We start from the raw sequence: 20,197 nt of genomic DNA on the forward strand, positions 1-20,197 counted from the left end.
AACTCGTGTAGAATGATGCGTTCAAATCTCGCTGAATGTGTAGCTAAATGCAAGAAAAATGAAGAAAACATGTTAGATGCTGCAATGGAAGAGAAGGGGATTGGTGTTCACCTTCCAGCAGGACAATACGAGCTGCAACACCCGCATAGATCAAAGTATGTGTTGGTGACCCAGTCAAAGTCTACACCTATCCAAATTACATACAGCAAGACTTTAGAAGTGCTGCTCACAGATTCTCTCCATCCGCTACTTTGTCTTTTGGATTCCAATGAAATCCATTTATCCCTCCTCAAGAGTTCAAGAGTTGTGAATAGGTTTGAATGGCTGCGGTGGCATTCGGTGGAAATTCAACAGCGTCCACACTAGGAGCTGACTCGCCGTCTCCAGCTGGGAGGTAACCTATAAGCTGAACACATGCCAGTAAACAAGTCATTTATCAGAGTGAGGCGCTTTAACAGGGAAAGGACAGAGAGAAGTCCGCGCTGAGGGTGTGGAGAGATGTCACTTTCCGTGCTTGTGTGCGCGCCTGGCTGCGTAGCGGGATTACCATTACGCACGTTATGCGGAGCGCTGTTTTGGTGATGCGTTCAGTCGGGAGAGGTGCAGCGGGGAGCTGCGAGCGTCAAACCGGAGACTCAGAGACAGAATCAGCAAAATAACCGGAGAGAGAAGGAGGAGGGGCACGGTTTGTTATGGGGGGGATTTTCACTCGTTTACAATCTCTCTATCCTGGAGAAGATGCGCACCGTTAAACAAAGGATTTAGATTTTTTTTTTCTTCTTCTTCTTCTTCTTTGTAAGGATACGGGACCTGTCTTGTATTTTGACCCTGACACCCTCTCCGGTTCGGACTTGCATCAATGCTTGTTTTGGCTCTGAGGACCGCGGACACTGGCTGAATCTCCGGGCACTCGTCTGCTTCGGAGTCCATGTGGAGCGGCAGAGGAGCATCAAACCCAGCGAACTGAGAGCTCAGTCCGAAATGTGACATTTTTAAAACAATATTCAGCATCCCATCAAACCTGGCGACTGTGAATCCCTCTTTATACTAGATCACATCTGTTTACATCGATCAAGGTAGGTGCTGAACGTAGAATGCTGATTGATTCAGTCGTGGGGGTGGGGGAGAAGTGTGGACGTCCGTGCGCCTGGTTTATTTAGAGGTCTGTGTTTTAAATGTCCTGAAGAAGACCTGGTTTTATTTGGAATCCGGCTGCTGTGTCGTAAATAAGATAAGAGCCGCATCAGTTGCAGTATTTTGGGGGAGAAAAACGGCGATGTCTATGCACCAAATGCATAGGTGTGTGACGCGGAGAAGCGGTATGGACACATATGCTCTTGCTCGTAATGGTGCATTTAACAAAAATAAAATAATTTAAAAAAAAAACCTCAACACAAATCTGTTTAGGGCTCCAGTCGATGTTTTTTGCACTTTTTTTTCTCACGGAGATAAAGGCGTCTGTGTCTTTTGGCTGCGCCTCCATTTTCATCACACACTAGGGGGGGGGGGGTGCGGGGGGCGGAGGAAAGGGGGTTTCAGGGGTGTCAATCATTTCTCTATTCTCCAGCTTTGAGGCTGGATACCATTCCCTATTTTTGGATCACACACAGTCACGCACCTCAATAACAATGGTTCATAGCTGCTGCTGTCCCCCCACCCCCTCAAACAAACACACTCTTCTGGAACCCCCAGGGACCCTCCCATGTGGCCTTTATTGTTAAACGAGATGAGGGGGGTGTGAAGAGAAAAGAAAAGGAAAGGAAAGAAAAGAGAAAGAGCTTACTTTAAATGTGTGATTGCATTTAGCTGTTCTTGCAGGTCAGCTAAAACCTAAAGGGAGACACCTTGGGATGTGTTCCTCCCAGCGCTGCACATAAGAGTCTAATTTGACTGAGGCATTTTGTATGGAAATGGATGTCAGACTTTCTGTAGGTCAATATATGACATATGAGCCTGTTGTCAGTGCAGGATTTGCTCTCCAAAAGCTCCTGGGTCTTTTTATTTTATTTTTATTTTTTTTACTGTGTTCTGTTTTCCCTCATGAATAAATATTCAGCTGAGTGGAGCTGTTTATTATCAGACTGTGCATTCATCAGTTAGTTAGCCCCCTCTTGGGAAAAGATGACACGACCGCGTCCTCTGGGCTGAAGCCATATGTACCCAGTACGGATTACTACACAGTGTGTTCATTCTCCCATTTTGCAACGATAAACTTCCGTGTGTTTTACTGGAATTTATATGTGGTAACTCAAGCTAATCACCATGAAGTGGTAAGAAAATGATACATGCTTTTTAAATGTACTTATTTTATAGAAATTGTTGTACCGCGCATATGCACTCAGCCTTAAGAGTCAAGAATCTCCTTTTGCTTCAATCTCAGCTGCAACTTGTTTTACCAACTTTGCACATACAGAGACAAGTTCTGGCACATTTTTGTGCAAAATCCCGTAGATCAGTCAGACTGGTTAAAGAGCATCTCTAATGTCCTGTCGGTATCCTCTTCCATCCATTTACAAACACAATTTCTGACTGGCTTCCTTTCAACAATGGCTTTCTTCAAACCAGATTTGTGGATGTAATGTCAACACATTCTTCCGCCTGAGCTATGGATCTCTGCAGCTCCTCCAAGGTTCTCTATTGCCTTGCATTTCACTGCATGTAGAGCTGAAACTCTTTTGGGGTCAGTCTTCAACAGCGTCGCACTAAGACTGAAATCTCAAATTAGCTCAAGTTATGTCAGATTGGACTTCATGCATATGAGGACATACATTTTTCAACTCTTGTCACATATTCCCAGTGGATTTAGGTCTGGACGTGGACTAGGCTGTGATCTATGCCCTTTCATTGTATCTCTGGCTGTACGTTCAGAGCTGTTGTTCTGCTGGAAGGTAAACCTATGCCTTAGTGTCAGGTTTTCTGCGAACTCTAATAAGTACGGTAGTCCTATTTGTTTGGCTCAGTCCGTCTTCACAGCTTTCCTGTCCCTGCTGAATAAAAGCACTTCCACAGTGAGCTCGTTTCATTGTAAGCATGGTGTTTGCTGGGTGATGTGTTGTGTTGACTTTCTGCCACACTCAACGTTTTGTGTTTTGGGCCAAAAAGTTTCATTTTGGTCTCATTTGACTCCTTCTTTCACACGTTTGCTTGTCCAACAGAAGGACAGTGGCAAAATGTAAATTGAACTTCTGATGATTTTATTTTAACAATGACTATCTTCTTGGCAATAATCCACAAATATTATCTTAACTGACCTCTGGATCTCTGCGGCTTCACCAGAGTTACCAAGAGTCTATCGACTGATTCTGTTAGTAATGCTCCTCTTGCCTGTCTGTGTCGTTGTCGGTTTGCAGTTGTTTTACATTTTCAAATGATGGATTGAACGGAGCTGTCTGAGTGGTTCAGAGCTTGGAGTACTCATTTATAACCTAACCGTGGTTTAAACCTCTCCATGCTATGTGTTCAGAAATAAAACTGGCCATTACAAAGCATCTGTATTTATTGTGAGATAAAATTACGCACAGTGACTTCTGAAATGTGATCGACTGACTAGGGAAATCAGAGCACATGCTTAGGATTTTATTTATATATAGTTAGGAAAGCATTTATCATTTTTCAAAAAATTCCAATAAACAGCATTCATGGATTATAAAGGAACCTGATGTGTAAAATGTCCCTTTTGTAAGGAACTGCTTGTAAATGTGTTTTTTATAAGGTCAGGTTGTTATATGTTGGAGCTTCGCTGCTTCATCTCTCATGTATGCATTTGTGTTCATGCCCCCACTCCCTCTTCCAACACACACACACACACACGCACGCACGCACGCACGCACGCACGCACACACACGCTCCTGCTCACGGCAAGCGGCTCACTCCAATTCCTCCTCCGAGCATCCGGCTGTTCCTCGCTCCTCCTGCTCCTCTGATCACTATCGCGCTCTCAAACCCAGTCTGATCCCCTCTTACCCCCCTCCCCCCACCAGCCCACCACTCATCCTCTTTCCGGATGTCAATCTATAATTGAAGATGCTTAATCATATCGCAGTGAAGCGGAACACATGACACCGGAGCTGTGCATGCTCAGGATACACATTTTTGCGTGCCATCACATCCGTCCGGTCATCCCATACTGTATCTGTTATGATGATAGAAGAGGAGGGAGGGGGGGTGAGAGGGTGGACGTGTAACACTGGCTCTGCTAATTGCGAAGTCAATTAGCATATGGTCTTGCTGTAAGCCCAGTCACATGATAATGAGGTATAATTAGGGGGACCAGGGATCTTTGAGGAGGCAGGGGATGAATATGTGCACTGACAGTTTCCATAAAATGGCTCCCAGGAGGTTGGAAATATCTCATTCTTTTTAAGCGTGCATTTAATCATCTGTTGCGTTTCTCCTTTCGGATTTTTTATTTTTTTAACTGAGCCTTATTTTCCAGGCTCCTTCTACATTTAAAAGCAGCTTTGCATCCAAATGTTACAAAACTCAGCAATTATGTCTTGGTCTAAAAAGAAAAAAAATCCATGGGAAAGGACCACATTTGCTCACACCTACATTCATTTTAAAAGCACCAGTTAACCAAGTGAGCATATTTTGGGAATGTGGGAGGAAACAGTAGTACTCAGAGGAAACCTACGCATGCAGAGCATAAAAACTGCACGAGATTGGAGCCTGGAACAATTGGCAGCCTAAACTTCTGTATCAAGAACTCATCTGTTTTCATTTACATTAAGATTATTAAAAGAACAATTATGCACCTTTAGCTGAGTGTAGTTATTTCTTCAAAATTAAAATGACTCAGACTTTAGTGGGTAGTCTACTGCCACATTTTCTCATCCGTACTCTCCTTTGCCTCTTATTTTGAATTTTTATAAATCTCACTAGCTGCTGCAAAGGACAAAAGACGAGCTAAATGTTTTCAGTGCAAAGATACACATTTGCATTCTCTCTGGTAAAGTCAGTCTTCTAATACAGAAACTGAAATGACAAAAAAACAAATAACAATAATACAAAATTTGACAAGGGATTACAACAAAAACAAAATATAATAAGGGTAAAGATCCTAAGAGATTTTTCTCATTTAGTTTCCACTAATGATAGCAAAGAATTTTAAATAATTACGAACCGATCTTAACTTATGACAGAGTTCTGTAGTGATGTAGCACAAAAGTACAAGGAGAAATTTTAACTTGCTAGAGCATTTATGCAGCAATTAAAATGTGCTTGTCCGTTTGGATAAATCTTTTTGTCTCAGATAAATGCAATTTATCTGAGACAAAAATCAACCTGAGAGTAGTTGATGTGGCCTAAGGCTGCAGCAAAACAAACAGCTTCACTGTTTGTCCAATGGCAGAACAAATCTTTATTCTGCCATTGTTCTGTCTAGGTGTGAGCCTCTATGCTGTCAGTGTGATAACATTATAAACACATTTGATGGTATTTATGGTATATATATGTGTAACCCAAAACATTGGTTTTATTGTTTTTCGTTTTTTTTTTTAATTGCTTCTGTAGTTTGTCATGTAGTTTTAAAATACTGTTGCCATAACAATGGTGATTGATTTTTTCCTTTTGTTTCCTGCAAAAGGAAAACTGTCCAAACTGCAGAATTCAGCATTTTTGTAATATGGAAAATATTTGGTAACCACCATGGCAGAGCAACATGTTGGGGAGGGGCAATGTAAAATCTTGGGATACCTTGATGTAGTACCAAGTCTAAACTGAAAACCATCTTGTGTTTACATCTATTGTATAAAGGTTATCACAGTGAAGGCTTGTTTCTATACATCTTAACTTCTAGGAGACAAATGTTTAGGATATCTCTACACTGATATTTCTTTGTGTGTTTTTATTTCGGTTTCTGCTTTCACACCTCCTGAGCAACAACCAACATTTAAACTAAATAACGCACAGCTTTCACTACAGAGATGCTTTCTCTACTCGAAACTAATAAAACCCCAACAAACCAAACTGAGTTAGCCAAAATGTCACCCATACATGGAGCCAGTATGAGATTTTTACAGTATGATAACCTGGACTAACAGCTTTCAGCCAGCTAACACGTAGTGCACAGCAACAGTTGGCATAAAATGTGTACAATGTTACTCTATGCTTTTTCCAGCAGGAAAAACCTCTGGTCAACCCGGTGCTTTCTCTGGCATCTCATCAAAAGTGCTTTAAATTGTAGGAAGGATTTGATGGAATGTCTTTGCAGTCTCAAAATTGTAAAACCTTATTGTACCTTGACATTGGTAATCTGTCCAGGACATAAAGACAAAAGATAACTTCCTTCAACAGGCAGAATCATTAAAAGGTCCCCGCTCTCCAAAAGTAGCTAATGTGTACTGCGGAAAATTATTTGGAGAAACCCCCAGAAACATTATAATGGAAGCCTGGGAGTTATTACATACACTGTAGATACTGCTCTTCATTTAACGAGTCATTTCGGAGCAATTAGCAGGGAGCATTTATTAAATTGGTTTAAGTAAATTAGACATTTTTATAATTAATCATCCCTCAATGGCTGTTTCACTCAGAAAGCAAACTAGACATGCTTCTTTTGAATGAAAATTCAGAGGCAGTAAACACAACTTCACTCCTGGAAGAAGTCAAAAAAGCTTAGCACAAAACTGACGGTTTCATTTTATTTGTGATTAACTTGTGAGCTAATAACTCGTCCCTCCATCTGAGTAAGCGGCGGTCCGGTCGAATATTGCACATTTTTTAGAAACTCTGATATTTTGTGTGTTGCTGAAATAATCTGGCCAAAACTGCTGCAGAACAGAAAGACACGAAGCAAGTCGTTAAAATGCAATAATCGTTCTGATCGTTACCACAGTAATTAGACAGCATCTGGCTGTGTGTTGCGTCTGATAATCATAGGAGTCTGTAATTGTCCTGGACCACTTGACTCATCACGCTCCCCCCCGTCCCCCATCCTTCTCTGTCCAGCCTGGAGCTCGTCTGAATGACTGCAGTGCTGCACATTTGTCCCCTCGAGCCTGTATTCCTGTTCAGTGCTGCAAAGAATGCATGCTGCATTTGCGTCACAATGGGGATTTGTGTTTCAACCATGCATGTTGTCCTCATAAGGACATATAATGCGTGCAACCAAGCTAAATGTCAAACCTGCAGCATGCCAACAGAGGCATGTTGGACATGCATGCAGCACAAAAGCAAGCTTGCAACCTTGTGAGGTGTAGAATAAAGGAGCTCAGTGCCACCCGGCTGTTTGCACTTGCAGCAGAACTGGCTGGAGCTGGATTGTTCCTGAATTACATAAGAAAAAGAACGAATAAAGGCAAGTGGAAGGAAGTGGAGGAGGAGGAAGGACCACAAGGATCTAAGATGGAAGAAAGGGGAAGATGAAGAGTGTTTGGAGGTCTTTTTTAAACGAGTAGCGTGTTGAAGGAGGAGGGGCACGGACGTCTAGCAGAACAGAGAATTTGAAACGGAGAACAGAAATGGCGACAGAAAGGAACATGCATGGCGAGGCAGAAGGCCGCCGAGGATGAGCAGCCAATATCATCCTCCCTTTTCACACGGCTCACTAATATGAAAGAAATGTGAGGACTTAAGTAGCATATGTGCTGCATGTGCATGTCACTCTTAACATGTGGGATTTTACACATGCATGTGCAGCTGATGGCTCTCATGTGACCGCGCCTGTGTGTGGCCTGTGGTGGCTTCCGGCTCACAGGTTCTGCCAAGTCCCACTCAAAAAGCAGCCAGTGCAACCATCTGTGCAAGAGGGAGTGATGGGGCAGGAGGACGAGTGAGTGGAAAAGCCAATAGTGTGCAGGACGCAAGCCTCAGCCTCTTGTTGTGCATCCGTCTTGACTACGTGGCTTTATTGCCTCTGTCGTTGGACCGAGACAAAGAAGGTGGTGATGAAGATACAATAAGGAAGGAGAGAGCTTTTTACCTACATTTGTCCTCTGTAATTTAGAGACAAGAAGGACTAATCAGATGTGATGTGCCACATATATTTCGTTGTGCATAAATCTGTGCTTAAAAGCTTTGACTGATGGTGGATTAATAATAAGTGGTTTCGAGCTGATGCAGTATTGCAGAAAGGCGACAGAAGGAAAAGGGGGAGTTTTGACCCCTAATTGATAATCATGTACACAATCACATGCATGCAACTTGCACTGTTAGGCCTGGGGCTTCCTAGGAAGTTCACTTGAAAACAACAGCTGCCTGTTCAAAAATAGATGTAGGGGCACAAAATAGCTATAGCTTATAAGTAAATAGGGGGGAGGTGAAGTGCAGTGGACGTAATAAAAAAGAATTACATTGAAGCCATTAAGTCTAAAAGTGGAAATCTGACCTTTGAACCTGTTGTTGTTTTTGTTCCAATTGTGGAAGTGCATTTCAAAAATATTACAATATGGTTTCATGATTTGACCACAGAAGATATGTACAGACGCTCGTTATGCCACGACTGGTAGCTACAGTGTAGTATCTGTGATCGACATCCAGCAGTAAAGATGCAGGAGAAGACACAGTTCTTATTGACTAAATGGATTATTCAAGGTAAAAACAACAGAGGGTCTGTTGATGCCTTATTATTGATTAATTAATTATTTCTAAGCACAGGATTTTTTTCCCCCACATAGAAATATAATAAAGTATAAGTTTAAATTCGTCTACAATTTGCCTTGTAAGACCATGAGTGATTAATTTAATTTAACCTTTATTGCACATTACTAGGCATACTACATTTAAAACTGGCTTACAGTTGTTTGTAGTTTAGTAAATCAGCCAATCAAATGCCCGCAAGGCAATGCATTTCGGCATCTGGATGTGGTGAAGATTTTTAAAACCCAGCATCTGGATGAGAAAGAAAGGGGATTTAATGAATATGGCATGGTTGTTAGTGCCAGACAGGCTGGTTCGAATGCTTCATAAACTGCTTGTCTGCCGGGATTGCCAGGCACAACTGTGTTTTGGGTTTCCATAGAATGGTCTGGAAGAGAGGAAAATATCTAGAAAACAGCAGGTGGCCTTGTGGGTGTCAAGCGAAGAGGAGAATGGACAGAGTGGAAATGTAAGCGTAGCTCAAATAACCACAGATTACAACCAAGGTACTCAGAATAACATCTATGAATGCACAACATGTAAAAACAGATGGGCAACAGGAGCAGAAGAGCAAACCCATTTTGCTAAAAACAGGAAACGGGGGCTAAATTTATACATTACGGCTTGATTTATAGGATAACAGATTAAAAAACATTGGGAGCCTAATGAGTCTAAATTGCAGCTGAACCATTCAGATGGTATGTTCAGAATTTGGGGGAAAACAACATGTAAGAATTCCTTCATTTTGCAGTTCAGGCCAGTGGTGGTGGTATACTGGTGTAGTAGTGGATATTTGTTTTGCACACTTGGGGCCCCTTGTTACCAACTAACCATTCTTTAGACATCACTGAATATCTCAAAGAGGTTTCTTGAACATGGTGGTGTGCTCACTGTACTCTGTGTCCTTCAACTTGGCCAGATCTTAAAGGAAAGGGAGATTCCCATAATTGGTGTGAAGCCAACAAATCTGCAGCAACTGTAAATGGTGTGTACTTGTATGGCACTTTCCAGTGCATCCCCCTGCTATTCAGTCACATACACATTCACACACTGATGGTGCCCCGCAGGGCAGAGCAAGGCACAGGAAAGGAAGGTGAGTTATGCAAAGAACGGGGATCGACCCGACAACCCACCGATTGTGGGACAAACTCCTACTGCTGTCGCTGTCCTGTGCTATCATATCCATAGGGTCAAAAATCTCTGACACCTTGATAAAACATTGATATACCTTGAAGAATTGAGTCAGACCTGAAGGAAAAAAGTGAGTCCAACCCAGAACTATCAAAATATACTTCATGTAGAGGCTGGTATTGCACAGGTATTTGTTTCACCCCTGGTTTTGTAATTTTGGGGTTTGTCTTCTTTGTGTAGTCTCCCCATTATAGCAAAGTATTAGTCTGTATAAGTTACATGCAGGCCTGCATGTGTGACCAGAATGTTTATCTGATCCTGAACTACCCCCCCCCCCCCCAGCAGTCTGCCTGCGTAACCCACTCTGACTCACTGACACTGGGAGTGGGAATATAAAGCTCGGGATATCCAGTGTCCTTCATGTGGTATGCAAATACCGCTGTAGTCAATTTGTGGACACCATTACATTTCTCATGTCAAAGTTACATCTCCCTGAAGGAAAACAATTGAAAGTTTATCTGCAAGCATAGAAAAGAGCAGAAAGCACTTTTTGAAAGCCGACTGTTTAGCTCACAAAGAATGCCAGGACATTTTGTGACAGCAACCTGCCAAGAGGATATGTTCATCTGTCTGGTGTTGTGGTGCTGTTCAACACACATCAGCCTTCCACAAAACACACAGTGTGTCAGGTGAGACGACAGCACAGATCATCTCTGCAAAGCCAACAAACAATTAAATGAAAAAAACTCAGTATGTGTATGATATGAACAATAATCCTGACAGAGGGCAAACTGTTAGATTGACAGCACTGATGTTGCACACTTCAAAAAGTACTAACAAGTACTTGTATTTTTGCTGGAGGTGCGGTGTTCTTGTGTGTAGTGCATTATGCAGCGTCTCACACCTTGCAAGAAGCCTGATAGTGAGTCACAATCTTTTCAGTGTATCTGTATTTTTTTCGTGGAAATATTCATGAAGTTGCAGCTCTTGTTTTCCCAGTGCTGTAGCTGCTCAGACTCCAGTCTTACACGGTGAACAGGCTGAAACCAGCAGATCTGAGCTCCGCTTGCACTCTAAGAGTTGCTATTTTTGCCCCAAAGCTGTAGAAATATTTTAAAAGAAAAATGGCCACAACCTGCCACCGGTGAAACACAATGCGTAGTTTGTTTGTGTGTTCAGAGAAGCTTCAGTCAGTCACCCAGCATAAACTTTGGTCCTTTGTTCCATTTCTAAAACGCAGCAGAAGCCGATCGTCTGCTTTGTTTCAAGGACAGAAGATTGCTACGGGAATGACTGACGGCTCAGCTTTAATGGCTCACCAACATTTGTGACTCATGACCTTTTTCCTGTCTCCACTTTCTGCCCTCATGCTCTGCATCAATCTTCCTGTCCATCCTCACTTCTGTTCACCTCTCAAAGATGGCGTTCCCACCTGTGTTCCTCCTGCTGCTGGCTGTTACTCATCATGCCCACGGTCAGGATCCGGACGACTCCGAGGCTCTCCCAAGAGGCTGCGGCTGGGGTCTCGGGCGACCCTACACTCTCCTGTGCGACCTGGAATCCATCTGGGGCGTAGCTGTCGAATCTGTGGCTGCCGGTGGGACGCTGGCGGCCATCCTACTCGCTCTGGTCCTGCTGTGTCGTCTGCGCCACATCAGTGAAGCAGAGAAGCGCTGTGGTGTAGGGCCCATTCTCCTCCTGCTCCTGGGGATATTTGGCTTGTTCGGCCTCAGTTTTGCCTACCTTGTCGAGCAGGATGAGTCTCTCTGTCTGATCCGTAGGGCTTTGTGGGGTCTCCTTTTTGCTGTCTGCTTCTCCTGCCTGTTGGTTCAGGGGGTTCGTCTGCGCAGGCTCGGCCGAGAACGCCGAAGCCCCGGCGGATGTGCTCTAACGGGTCTGGCGTTAGGTCTGAGTGCCGTGCAGGGCATCATTGCCGCTGAGTGGCTACTTCTGACCGTGCTGAGGGAAGGTAGAGCAGCCTGTCAGTACATGCCTTTGGACTTCTCATTAGCCTGCAGCTACGTGCTAGCCCTGCTTCTCGCTGCCCTTACTGCCGCCTCCTTGGCTCTGTGTGGAAAAACACGTCAGTGGCGCTGCAATGCTGTCTGGCTGCTGGTGACATGCCTGCTGTCATTGCTGCTGTGGGTGGCCTGGGTGGGCTTCTACCTGTATGGTAACGACTGGCTCGGCAGGTCCCCAGAGTGGAACAACCCCGCACTGGCGATAGCCTTGGTGACTCAGGGCTGGCTCCTGCTGATCTTCCATGCTATTCCCGAATCCCACATCTGCTTGAGACCCCCACCGCAACCCACCGCCCCAGACTACTTTGACACTTCCCAGAACTCAACACGTATGAGGGAGACGAGCTTTGATGAAGACATCCCTCTGTCTCACCGGCAGTTTGTGGATAACCAGAGCTACGGATACAGCGACGAGAACACAGCAGGTACACCACCACCGTTCAACATTCTAGAGGGCATCCTTTATCTGGACAGTATGGAAATATATGTGCCATCAGACTTTGAATAAAAAATGCCTTTGAAATTTGAATGTTGTATATTAGTGCTTACTTTTTCAGTGTTAAAATGAATTCAGAATATTTTTAACCAAAAAAAAAAAAAAAAAAATCAGTGTCATTATTTGTACATGAAAAAACCCAGCCAATCACATGACGCAACTGTCATATTGAAGAAATACCAGCACCACCGAGGCTGACGACCATGGAGGCGAACGCAAACCCAACAGTGAGTTTCATATTCTGTAGTATATTTTATTTTGCGCATGAAGTTTGATACATTATCTTAAAGGTTGATTTAAAGCTTAAAGCTTGACTGAGACAGGCAGTCTTAGTAAAGTCGTAATTTTTCAGATGCTACCGCTAATGTAGTAAGCTAATATGGCTGCCTTGTATGCTTCAATTGAAGCTTAAGGAGGGGCTGTGAACTCTTCCTACTTTAATTATAATCACAACCCCATCCTGTTCATGTGACTTCATTTATGAATGACTTAATAAATTAATCTAAAATAAGTTAGCAGATGTACTTTCAAGCATATATTTGATTCAAAATTAGTTAAAAAAACAAAGGAGGTTTTTTTTAATAATGTTGCTAGGTAACAGAACGACGTTTTGTACCGAAAAGTAAAAGAATGTAAATTAATATATCGTCACTTGTTAGATAAGAGAAGCAGTATTTTGGATGATGTTGTAATGACCATAAATTTATTAATTCTCCCGAAAAATTACGACTAACAAAACCCGGAAAGTCGTCACCCATCACTTCTCTTTAAATATTCTAGACTTGGCGCAAGTGGCATTTATTTTTGAAATAAAACGGGAGGAATCGTGTGTGGGACAGCGGGGAGGAAGTTGTGGGATGCTAGGAGGTAGCTGGAACTAATATGCCAGCACTACATGATGTAAGATTAACAACGGCCCAAACCCGAGTTTTAAATCAACCTTTAAGATAATATATCAAACTTCATCAGCAAAATAAAATATGCTACAGAATATGAAAGCATTAAACTCACCGTTGGGTTTACGTTCGCCTCCATTGTCGTCAGCCTCGGTGGTGCTGGTATTTCTTCAATGTGACGGTTGAGTCATGTCATTGGCTGGGTGTTGGAATCGTCTGTGACCTGAAGTAACATTGCCATTTTTCCAGCGAATTTTTTGACGCTGAATTTGAGACGGCAAATTTGACCAAGTTGAATCTGAGGACACTGAAACTATTGCATTTGAGAGTTTTGAAAAGTTGAATTTTTTTATATGTTGAATTTTTTAACACTGAAAAATTAAACTGAAAAAATATGTATATTGAAAATTTGATCACTTTGAAATAGGATTTTAAATTTTTTAACAAATGAAAATTGCAACCATGTACAAATAATGACACTGAATTTTTTTTTCATGTACAAATAATGACACTGAATTTTCTTTTTCATGTACAAATAATGACACTGAATTTTCTTTTTCATGTACAAATAATGACACTGAATTTTCTTTTTAGGTTAAAAATATATTCTGAATTAATTTTAACACTGAAAAAAGTAAAAAGTAAGCACTAATATACAACATTCAAATTTCAGAGGCATTTTTTTATTCACATCCTGATGGCACATATTTACTTCCATAGGGCAGCTTGTAGGACGAATGTAGGCCAAAGTGAAAAATTAAACTCCAGGAAAGGTAGGCCAAAGTGAAAAATTAAACTCCAGGAAAGGTTTGCCTGAGAGCCTAGAAATAGGTGTTGGAGGAAAATTTCTGTTGCGTAGGAAGTGTTTCAGGAGAAAAAGCAAAAACGATGAGTCAAAATGAGTATTCTGTGTACGCCTCTTAGGCTTGAGGAGCGGTGGCGGTGCCGGCCAACACAACAGTAACACGGGTGCCAGGCCCAGTGCTCCCTTCCGCAGTAACGTCTACCAGCCCACAGAGATGACCATGATCCTGAACGGGGGAGCGGTGAGTACATCTTCCCAGTCACAGGTACACGCCGCTTACACGCCGCTGTTACACTCCATCACGCCGACAAGACTGCATGTACGTTAGTTCCTTATGGATCACGCGTCATTGCACAAGGAGAGAGAGGTGTGTGCTTGCATGCTCATGTCTCTGCTAATGCATGGACTGGTTTGGTCGCTCATCACTCAAACTCACAAAGTGATTTGTGCGAGTGATTGTGAGGGAGCCTCAGTGTCTTTAACTCGCCCATGAATTGTTTTTATTTGTTGAGTGATGCAACTGCCTGCAGGACTGTAAAATCAAGAGGTGTGTACATTCTGGCTGGCAGAGGAAGACCACTTTCATAGATGATTTTCCGTTAAGTCCAAACTTATCCATGCCGCCGGCAGGTTTATGCACAGAGAGATCTTTTAACACATTTCTTTTTACTTGAAGTAAGGAGCCCTTCCAATCTCAAAGACTTGGAGCTCATCACCAAAGATAAGATGTCAAAACAGCAGTCTGTACACAGCTATAAGAAGAATTTGATAGCTAAGGATCCGAGAACTTTCACAGTTTTTATATTTTTTGAAGTTTAAACTCCTTTTGCTTTGCTTATTCTTTGAGAAATACCTGTCTCATTTCCTATCAGAAACCAAGTTCTTGGTTGAAGAAAATAATTTAAAATTCAAATCTGCCAGTGGTTTGAATAATTTGGGATTTAACATAACTAAAATCCTACTTCAGTAGCCTAACTATTGTTTAACTAGTCTATATAATATTACTAATTAATGCAATGGAATACTGATTTTACTGATTTAACCTGCTTTGCATCGAAGAATATAAATGCATGTTTGCTAACAAATATTTTGTGATGTGCAAAAAAAAAAGAGAAAGAAAAAGAAAATCACATCTTAAATGTATGAAAAATTCAAAAACAAAGATTGCATTCAACATGCCTTTAGTTAAACCCAAATATTCTTTAGTCTGGAGGCAAAGTTCCCGTATAAAACTTTAAGCCAGTGTAAAAGGACCAGGGGAAATATGGCATTTTGCAATGCAGCTAACCCTTTTAGCAAAACATGTTTGATTACATGATGTTTCCAGGCTGTTTATCATTTACACACCAATTTTATTTCATCCACAGGTGCCCTCTGCCCCTCCCACCTACACTGGCAGGCAGCTGTGGTGAACGAGAGGAAAGACGACGTTTGGTGGAAAATGGCGGGATGAAGAGGACGGAAGGAGGAAGGGGTCCAGGACTGTTTGGGTGGGGCAGGCATCTAGTTGGACTGGACTTTAGGCTTGTCTGCCTGCAGGGCCCTTTCATGTACAGACTTTATCACTGACTGTGTGCCAAACAATTATGGAATGAATGTGAGTGAGACTGAGAGAGGGCCGCATGTGGAGGACAGAGCTAAAACTTTTCTAGTCAATAAGTATTTATGGAAGAGTTGCAAAACATGAACTGAAATGTGTCCAGTATGATAGTGGCCAAACAGAACTCACAATGTTATCTGACATTATTAATTATTATTATTATTATTATTATTATTATTATTATTATTATTATTACATTATCTCTCTCTTTTGGTATGACTGGTTCCGTTGACACTCCAGCACTGCAGGCATCTTTGAAAACTGTGAAAGCAAACTCTTCGTTCTGTTCTAGCTCTTATCCTGTCAGGTGCATTGTTTTTCTGCTTTACGGTGCTGGCATTGGAGCGGAAACCTTTAACTCTGTCCTCCATCCGTTCACACTGTAAGGGTTGAGCCAGAGTGCCGCTCTCTTAAAAACAAGTCACCCTCTGTTGGTGTCTATATACGGGAATGAGTGTGTTTGTGTGATCTGTACAGCTCTCACACTCCAAACCCTCCTCCTCCTCCTCCTTTGGACTGTTAGCCCTGGCCTTTCCCCCTCCTCTTCCCTGCACTGTCTGTGACTACAACACATAACTCTCTTCACCTTGCGTCATCATCCCACTTGCATGGACACATTGTGAATACAAACTGTGAAATATAAAGGGGACAGTGACATGAAGTGAGCACAGACACGACAAAAGTAAATCTGGAGGACCTGACCCATCATGCTGCTATTGAACCGCTACTAGAGATTTGAAAAAAGAAAAGAGCAGAGCAGAGCGGATCGTGATTGGAGAAGGAAGGCGTCAGTCGTCAGCAGGGGAGGTGCAGCTTTGGGAATCTGGGTCAGACTTCTGCACTCTCCACGCATCTCCAGCGGCCAGTGGCGGATGGAAGCAGCCAGGAGAAACCGTCACATTAGATCAGCAGGAAGCGGAGCGAGGAAATGAATCGGCCTCTTGCTCCCGGTTCCTCTGTCTGTGTTTGTGTGCATATACTGTATGTGAGTTTTGTGGTTTCGTGAGGGCTCACAAGTTGTTTTCTGGTGCTAAAATTCTTTGCAGTGAGGTATAGAAATGACATGACAGGAACAACGCCGGTGTGGATCCACTCGTCAACGAACAAGCGGCAGACTATATTTAGAGCTGCTTCTGCTGTGTGGAGATCTTCTGGAGTCTCAGAGAGATCAGGTTTACACTGTGTGGTGGAAAGAAGAGGATCAAATGCAGGAGAAGAAGATGCAGGAGGGGGCATATAGAGAGGGATGGTGGTGAGGCCAGATCTTCAGTCACTCTATATGAGAAAATAGCCTTCCAGTCTCTATGTGCATGATGTGGGAGCCTCTCCTCCTCCTCCTCCTCTTCACCTTCTCCCTGTCTCTCATAGCTTAAGTCCCTATGCCAAGAAGGACTCCATGTTCCACTGGAGTCTCTGTTTTACACGCTTTCCCTACATCGTGACACCAGCTCTCTGTTTCACCTGAGAAACTGTGTACATAGTAGTGCTGTAATGCTTTGCTTGCTCGTTTACGTTTTTTTTTTTCTTCTCCTTTTTATTTTAATACTAGGCTGAGTTTAGACACCCATTATGCACTGGAGAACTGATTTTAATTTGGATTAACTTGCTTGCTTTGTGTTCATGCGCTGCCTTGTTTTCATATGCTTTTAGTTTTCTCTTGCTGGTGTCTTTAATTTTTTTTTTTTTTTTTTTTTTGCTAGAGTTTTGAAAATGGTTTTGCCAACGCTAGATGTGCTTTTACTTTTTTTCCTTTTGGACTATTGTTCATGAATATTTTGCGATTCATTTAAAGGGATTTATGTTGGTTGTACCTGTTGATTGCTGTTTTTATTTTTAGAAAAACAAAAAGACAAATAGCTGTGAATAACATTGGCACTTCATGCAGTAAACAAAGACTATTTTTATGAAACTCAGAGCAGAGCAGGGTGGGTCGACCACACTAAATACAGTCCCTTGCAGAAGTATTTTTATTCCCTGAACGTTTTTCCCAGTTTGTCACAATGCAGCCAAAAAATTAAACATATTTTATTGTCAAATCATAGCATATGACAGACCAACATAAAGCAAAGACAACTGAGATGGGGAGAGATAAATGTTATTAGTTCTATTTTTATGAAAGATTTTCAAAAACTGTGAATAGTGGCATGCATTTGAATACACGAGTTAGGGTTTTGGAGCCTCTATGATTTTCCTCCGGTATTCCATGTCCACATAATGACACAGTGCTGTGTTTCACAGTGGAGATGGTGTGTTCAAGGTGATGTCCAGTATTAGTTTTCTGCTACATTCAGCATTTTCCATGTGGGCTTAAAATCTCCATTTTGGTCTAATCTCTTCTGATAAGATTAAATGTCTTCTTTTTTTTTCTTGTCAGTTTTCAATAAAGTCCAACAAATTCTGTCACCTGAGTTGAGGATCTCTGCACCACCTCCAGAGTAACAATATGGTATTGTTTAAAAACCTATAATTGATCATTGATCTGTCTGGTGCATTCCTTCACAAAACAGCTGGTCTGATATTTACTTTAAATTGGACTCTTAATTTGGTGGATTCTGCTTTGACTTTTTTTTTAGGGAGGACTAACTACAAATGTATGCAACAGCTTTCTGAATTTTATTTGTAAAATAATTTGAAAGCCATGCATCAATTTCCTTTACTTTACAACTAAGCACTACTTTGTGTTTGTCTGTCAGATAAAATCCCAAATAGAATACATAAATGTTTGTGGTTGCAATGTGAAAGTTCAGGAAGTATAAATAATTTTGCGAGGCAATGTAAGATCACCAAAAGCCATGGTAGTGTTATCTGAACTTGCATAAGCCCTGAGCTAAGAAAAGTTTGGTAGGGGGTGCGGGGGGTTTAGCCCCTGACTGCTGCTGTACGTTTATGTCTCAAACTCTGGTTACTCTAAAACAGGACGACTACTTGCAGGCCAGCTTCGTACCCAGACACAGCTTGTCCTCTCAGCCTGAGCCGTGTCTGGGCCAGTCCTGGTCAGAAACAGATCAGTGCAAGGAGAAGAGTCCTCAGGGGTTTTCATGGTCACCAGTACATTTCTCGCAATCGAGGAGGGATGTTTGAATTCTCGTGATGTTTTCACTCGGTGTGGATTACAAAAAAAAAAAAAAGGAAGAATAACAACATGTTGTGACTTTGTAGATTTTGCACTCGTCAACTACCTATCTGTGCATGCTTAATCACCATTTCTACATATAAGATCTTTCTCAGACGTACTTTTCAATACTAACTATTTATGTGACGGTCATGTGACAGCAATCATGATTTCAGTGTATATCAGAAGACACACGTAATGTCTGTGCTTTGGAAAACACAAAAGCAAGCTTGCTTGTTGTGAAGTAAAGAGATTAAAATCAGAGGACGGTCAAACAGAGAGTGATTCCCAATGAAGGAAACAACATGCCATCTTCAGTGGACCTAAGAATACGTTCCTCTGCTTGGGTTTGAAGACTTAAAGGGTTTTTTTTTTTTTTTTTTTTTAAAAAAAGAGAATCGTCTGACTGATATTGTCTCTGTGTTACAAATCAAGTAGACTGTGGTGAAATTTGCACAAATCTTCTATGTTGAGTTTGTTGTCCCTGGGCAGCCTATCTGAACAACGCCCCACCCTCCAAGGCTTTCCTCTCCCGATCCTTCTTGCCTTCAGACTGTTCCAGCAGGGCAGCTGACAGGGGCAGTATTGGTTTTCACAGCTATGACTGTGCAGTGATGAGGCATGCATATGTATAGAAACTTGATTTCTTGATTAGAAAAAAAAATAAAAAAATAAAAAAAATAATAAAACAGTTAACTCTGTTGTTTCTGTAACCGATTCAGGATGAAAAAAGTTCAATAAAAGTGTCATGTTTGTAGTGAACTTTTACCTGGATATGGTGTTTTATTCCTATAAATTGTAATTGTTTTGAAAAAGTGTAAAAGAAGAAAAGCCAGGTTAATGTTGAACTTTGGGAGGAAAGTAAAAATTGCAGGTTTTTTTGTTTTTTTTTAAAGAAACGTAAACTATTAAAAGATGATTTAAAAAATAAAGAAACATCGTCTATCTTTGTGGATACAGTTTATATAGCTAAACCTGCTGTTTCATAAAAGTAGTTACATGTTTTTAAAAGGAGTATGACGTTTTGTATAATAAGTTTGGCTTATTACTTTATGTTTTGAATTATTTTCAGCTCCTGGGTCCCATGCATACGCAGCATCTTGATGTCCAAAAAGCTTTAAAATAAACCCATCGTTCACTGCAGTGGCAGAAGATCACACTAAAAAAAATTAGAGCTCATAAATGGCCTCATAATACACAACCATGATTTTGGCAACTGATGCAGAATCGTTTTGCATCGGACTGAACCCAAATTTTCAACCAATCTGAAAGATGCTTGTTGTGTTAATAAAATAATGAAGTGCTTCTGGAGTATGAATTAGATTATAATATTTTCCCACATAACAAATAGATACGATGGTTATCTCTTCATAATTGTACCCAATAATTTTAACTTCCACTTCTCGCCTGGAAACCAGACCCACTTGATCTTTAGCTATGCAGAGTCGACCTTGTGCCGCTTCAACTCTAGCACCATGGGATCCAGTTTCAGTCTGGTCCACTGATGCCAGTTTCTCTAGTGCTGGGTTCAGTATCAGATGTCCCCAGAATAAAATGGG

The 20,197-nt window shown here is 41.7% G+C and overlaps 1 protein-coding gene across 2 annotated transcripts; it reads left to right on the top strand.

The window, feature by feature from the left end:
- Nucleotides 1-459: 459 nt before the first annotated feature.
- Nucleotides 460-19,574, top strand: gprc5ba (G protein-coupled receptor, class C, group 5, member Ba). Of its 2 annotated transcripts, XM_088008340.1 has the most exons (4): nt 462-1,076; nt 11,128-12,154; nt 14,046-14,167; nt 15,294-19,574. In XM_088008340.1, exons 2-4 carry the CDS (start codon nt 11,128-11,130, stop codon nt 15,336-15,338), a joined length of 1,194 nt encoding a protein of 397 aa, XP_087864466.1. In that variant the 5' UTR covers nt 462-1,076; the 3' UTR covers nt 15,339-19,574. The 2 variants fall into 2 exon arrangements, with proteins under 2 accessions (XP_014861704.2, XP_087864466.1); XM_015006218.2 differs by lacking the exon at nt 15,294-19,574 and having other exon boundaries at nt 460-1,076; nt 14,046-15,065.
- The last annotated feature ends 623 nt before the right edge of the window (nt 19,575-20,197 follow it).

The sequence above is a fragment of the Poecilia mexicana genome, unplaced genomic scaffold (genome assembly GCF_051168715.1).
Source record: "Poecilia mexicana isolate PSO_F unplaced genomic scaffold, ASM5116871v1 scaffold_8, whole genome shotgun sequence".
Taxonomy (NCBI): domain Eukaryota; kingdom Metazoa; phylum Chordata; class Actinopteri; order Cyprinodontiformes; family Poeciliidae; genus Poecilia; species Poecilia mexicana.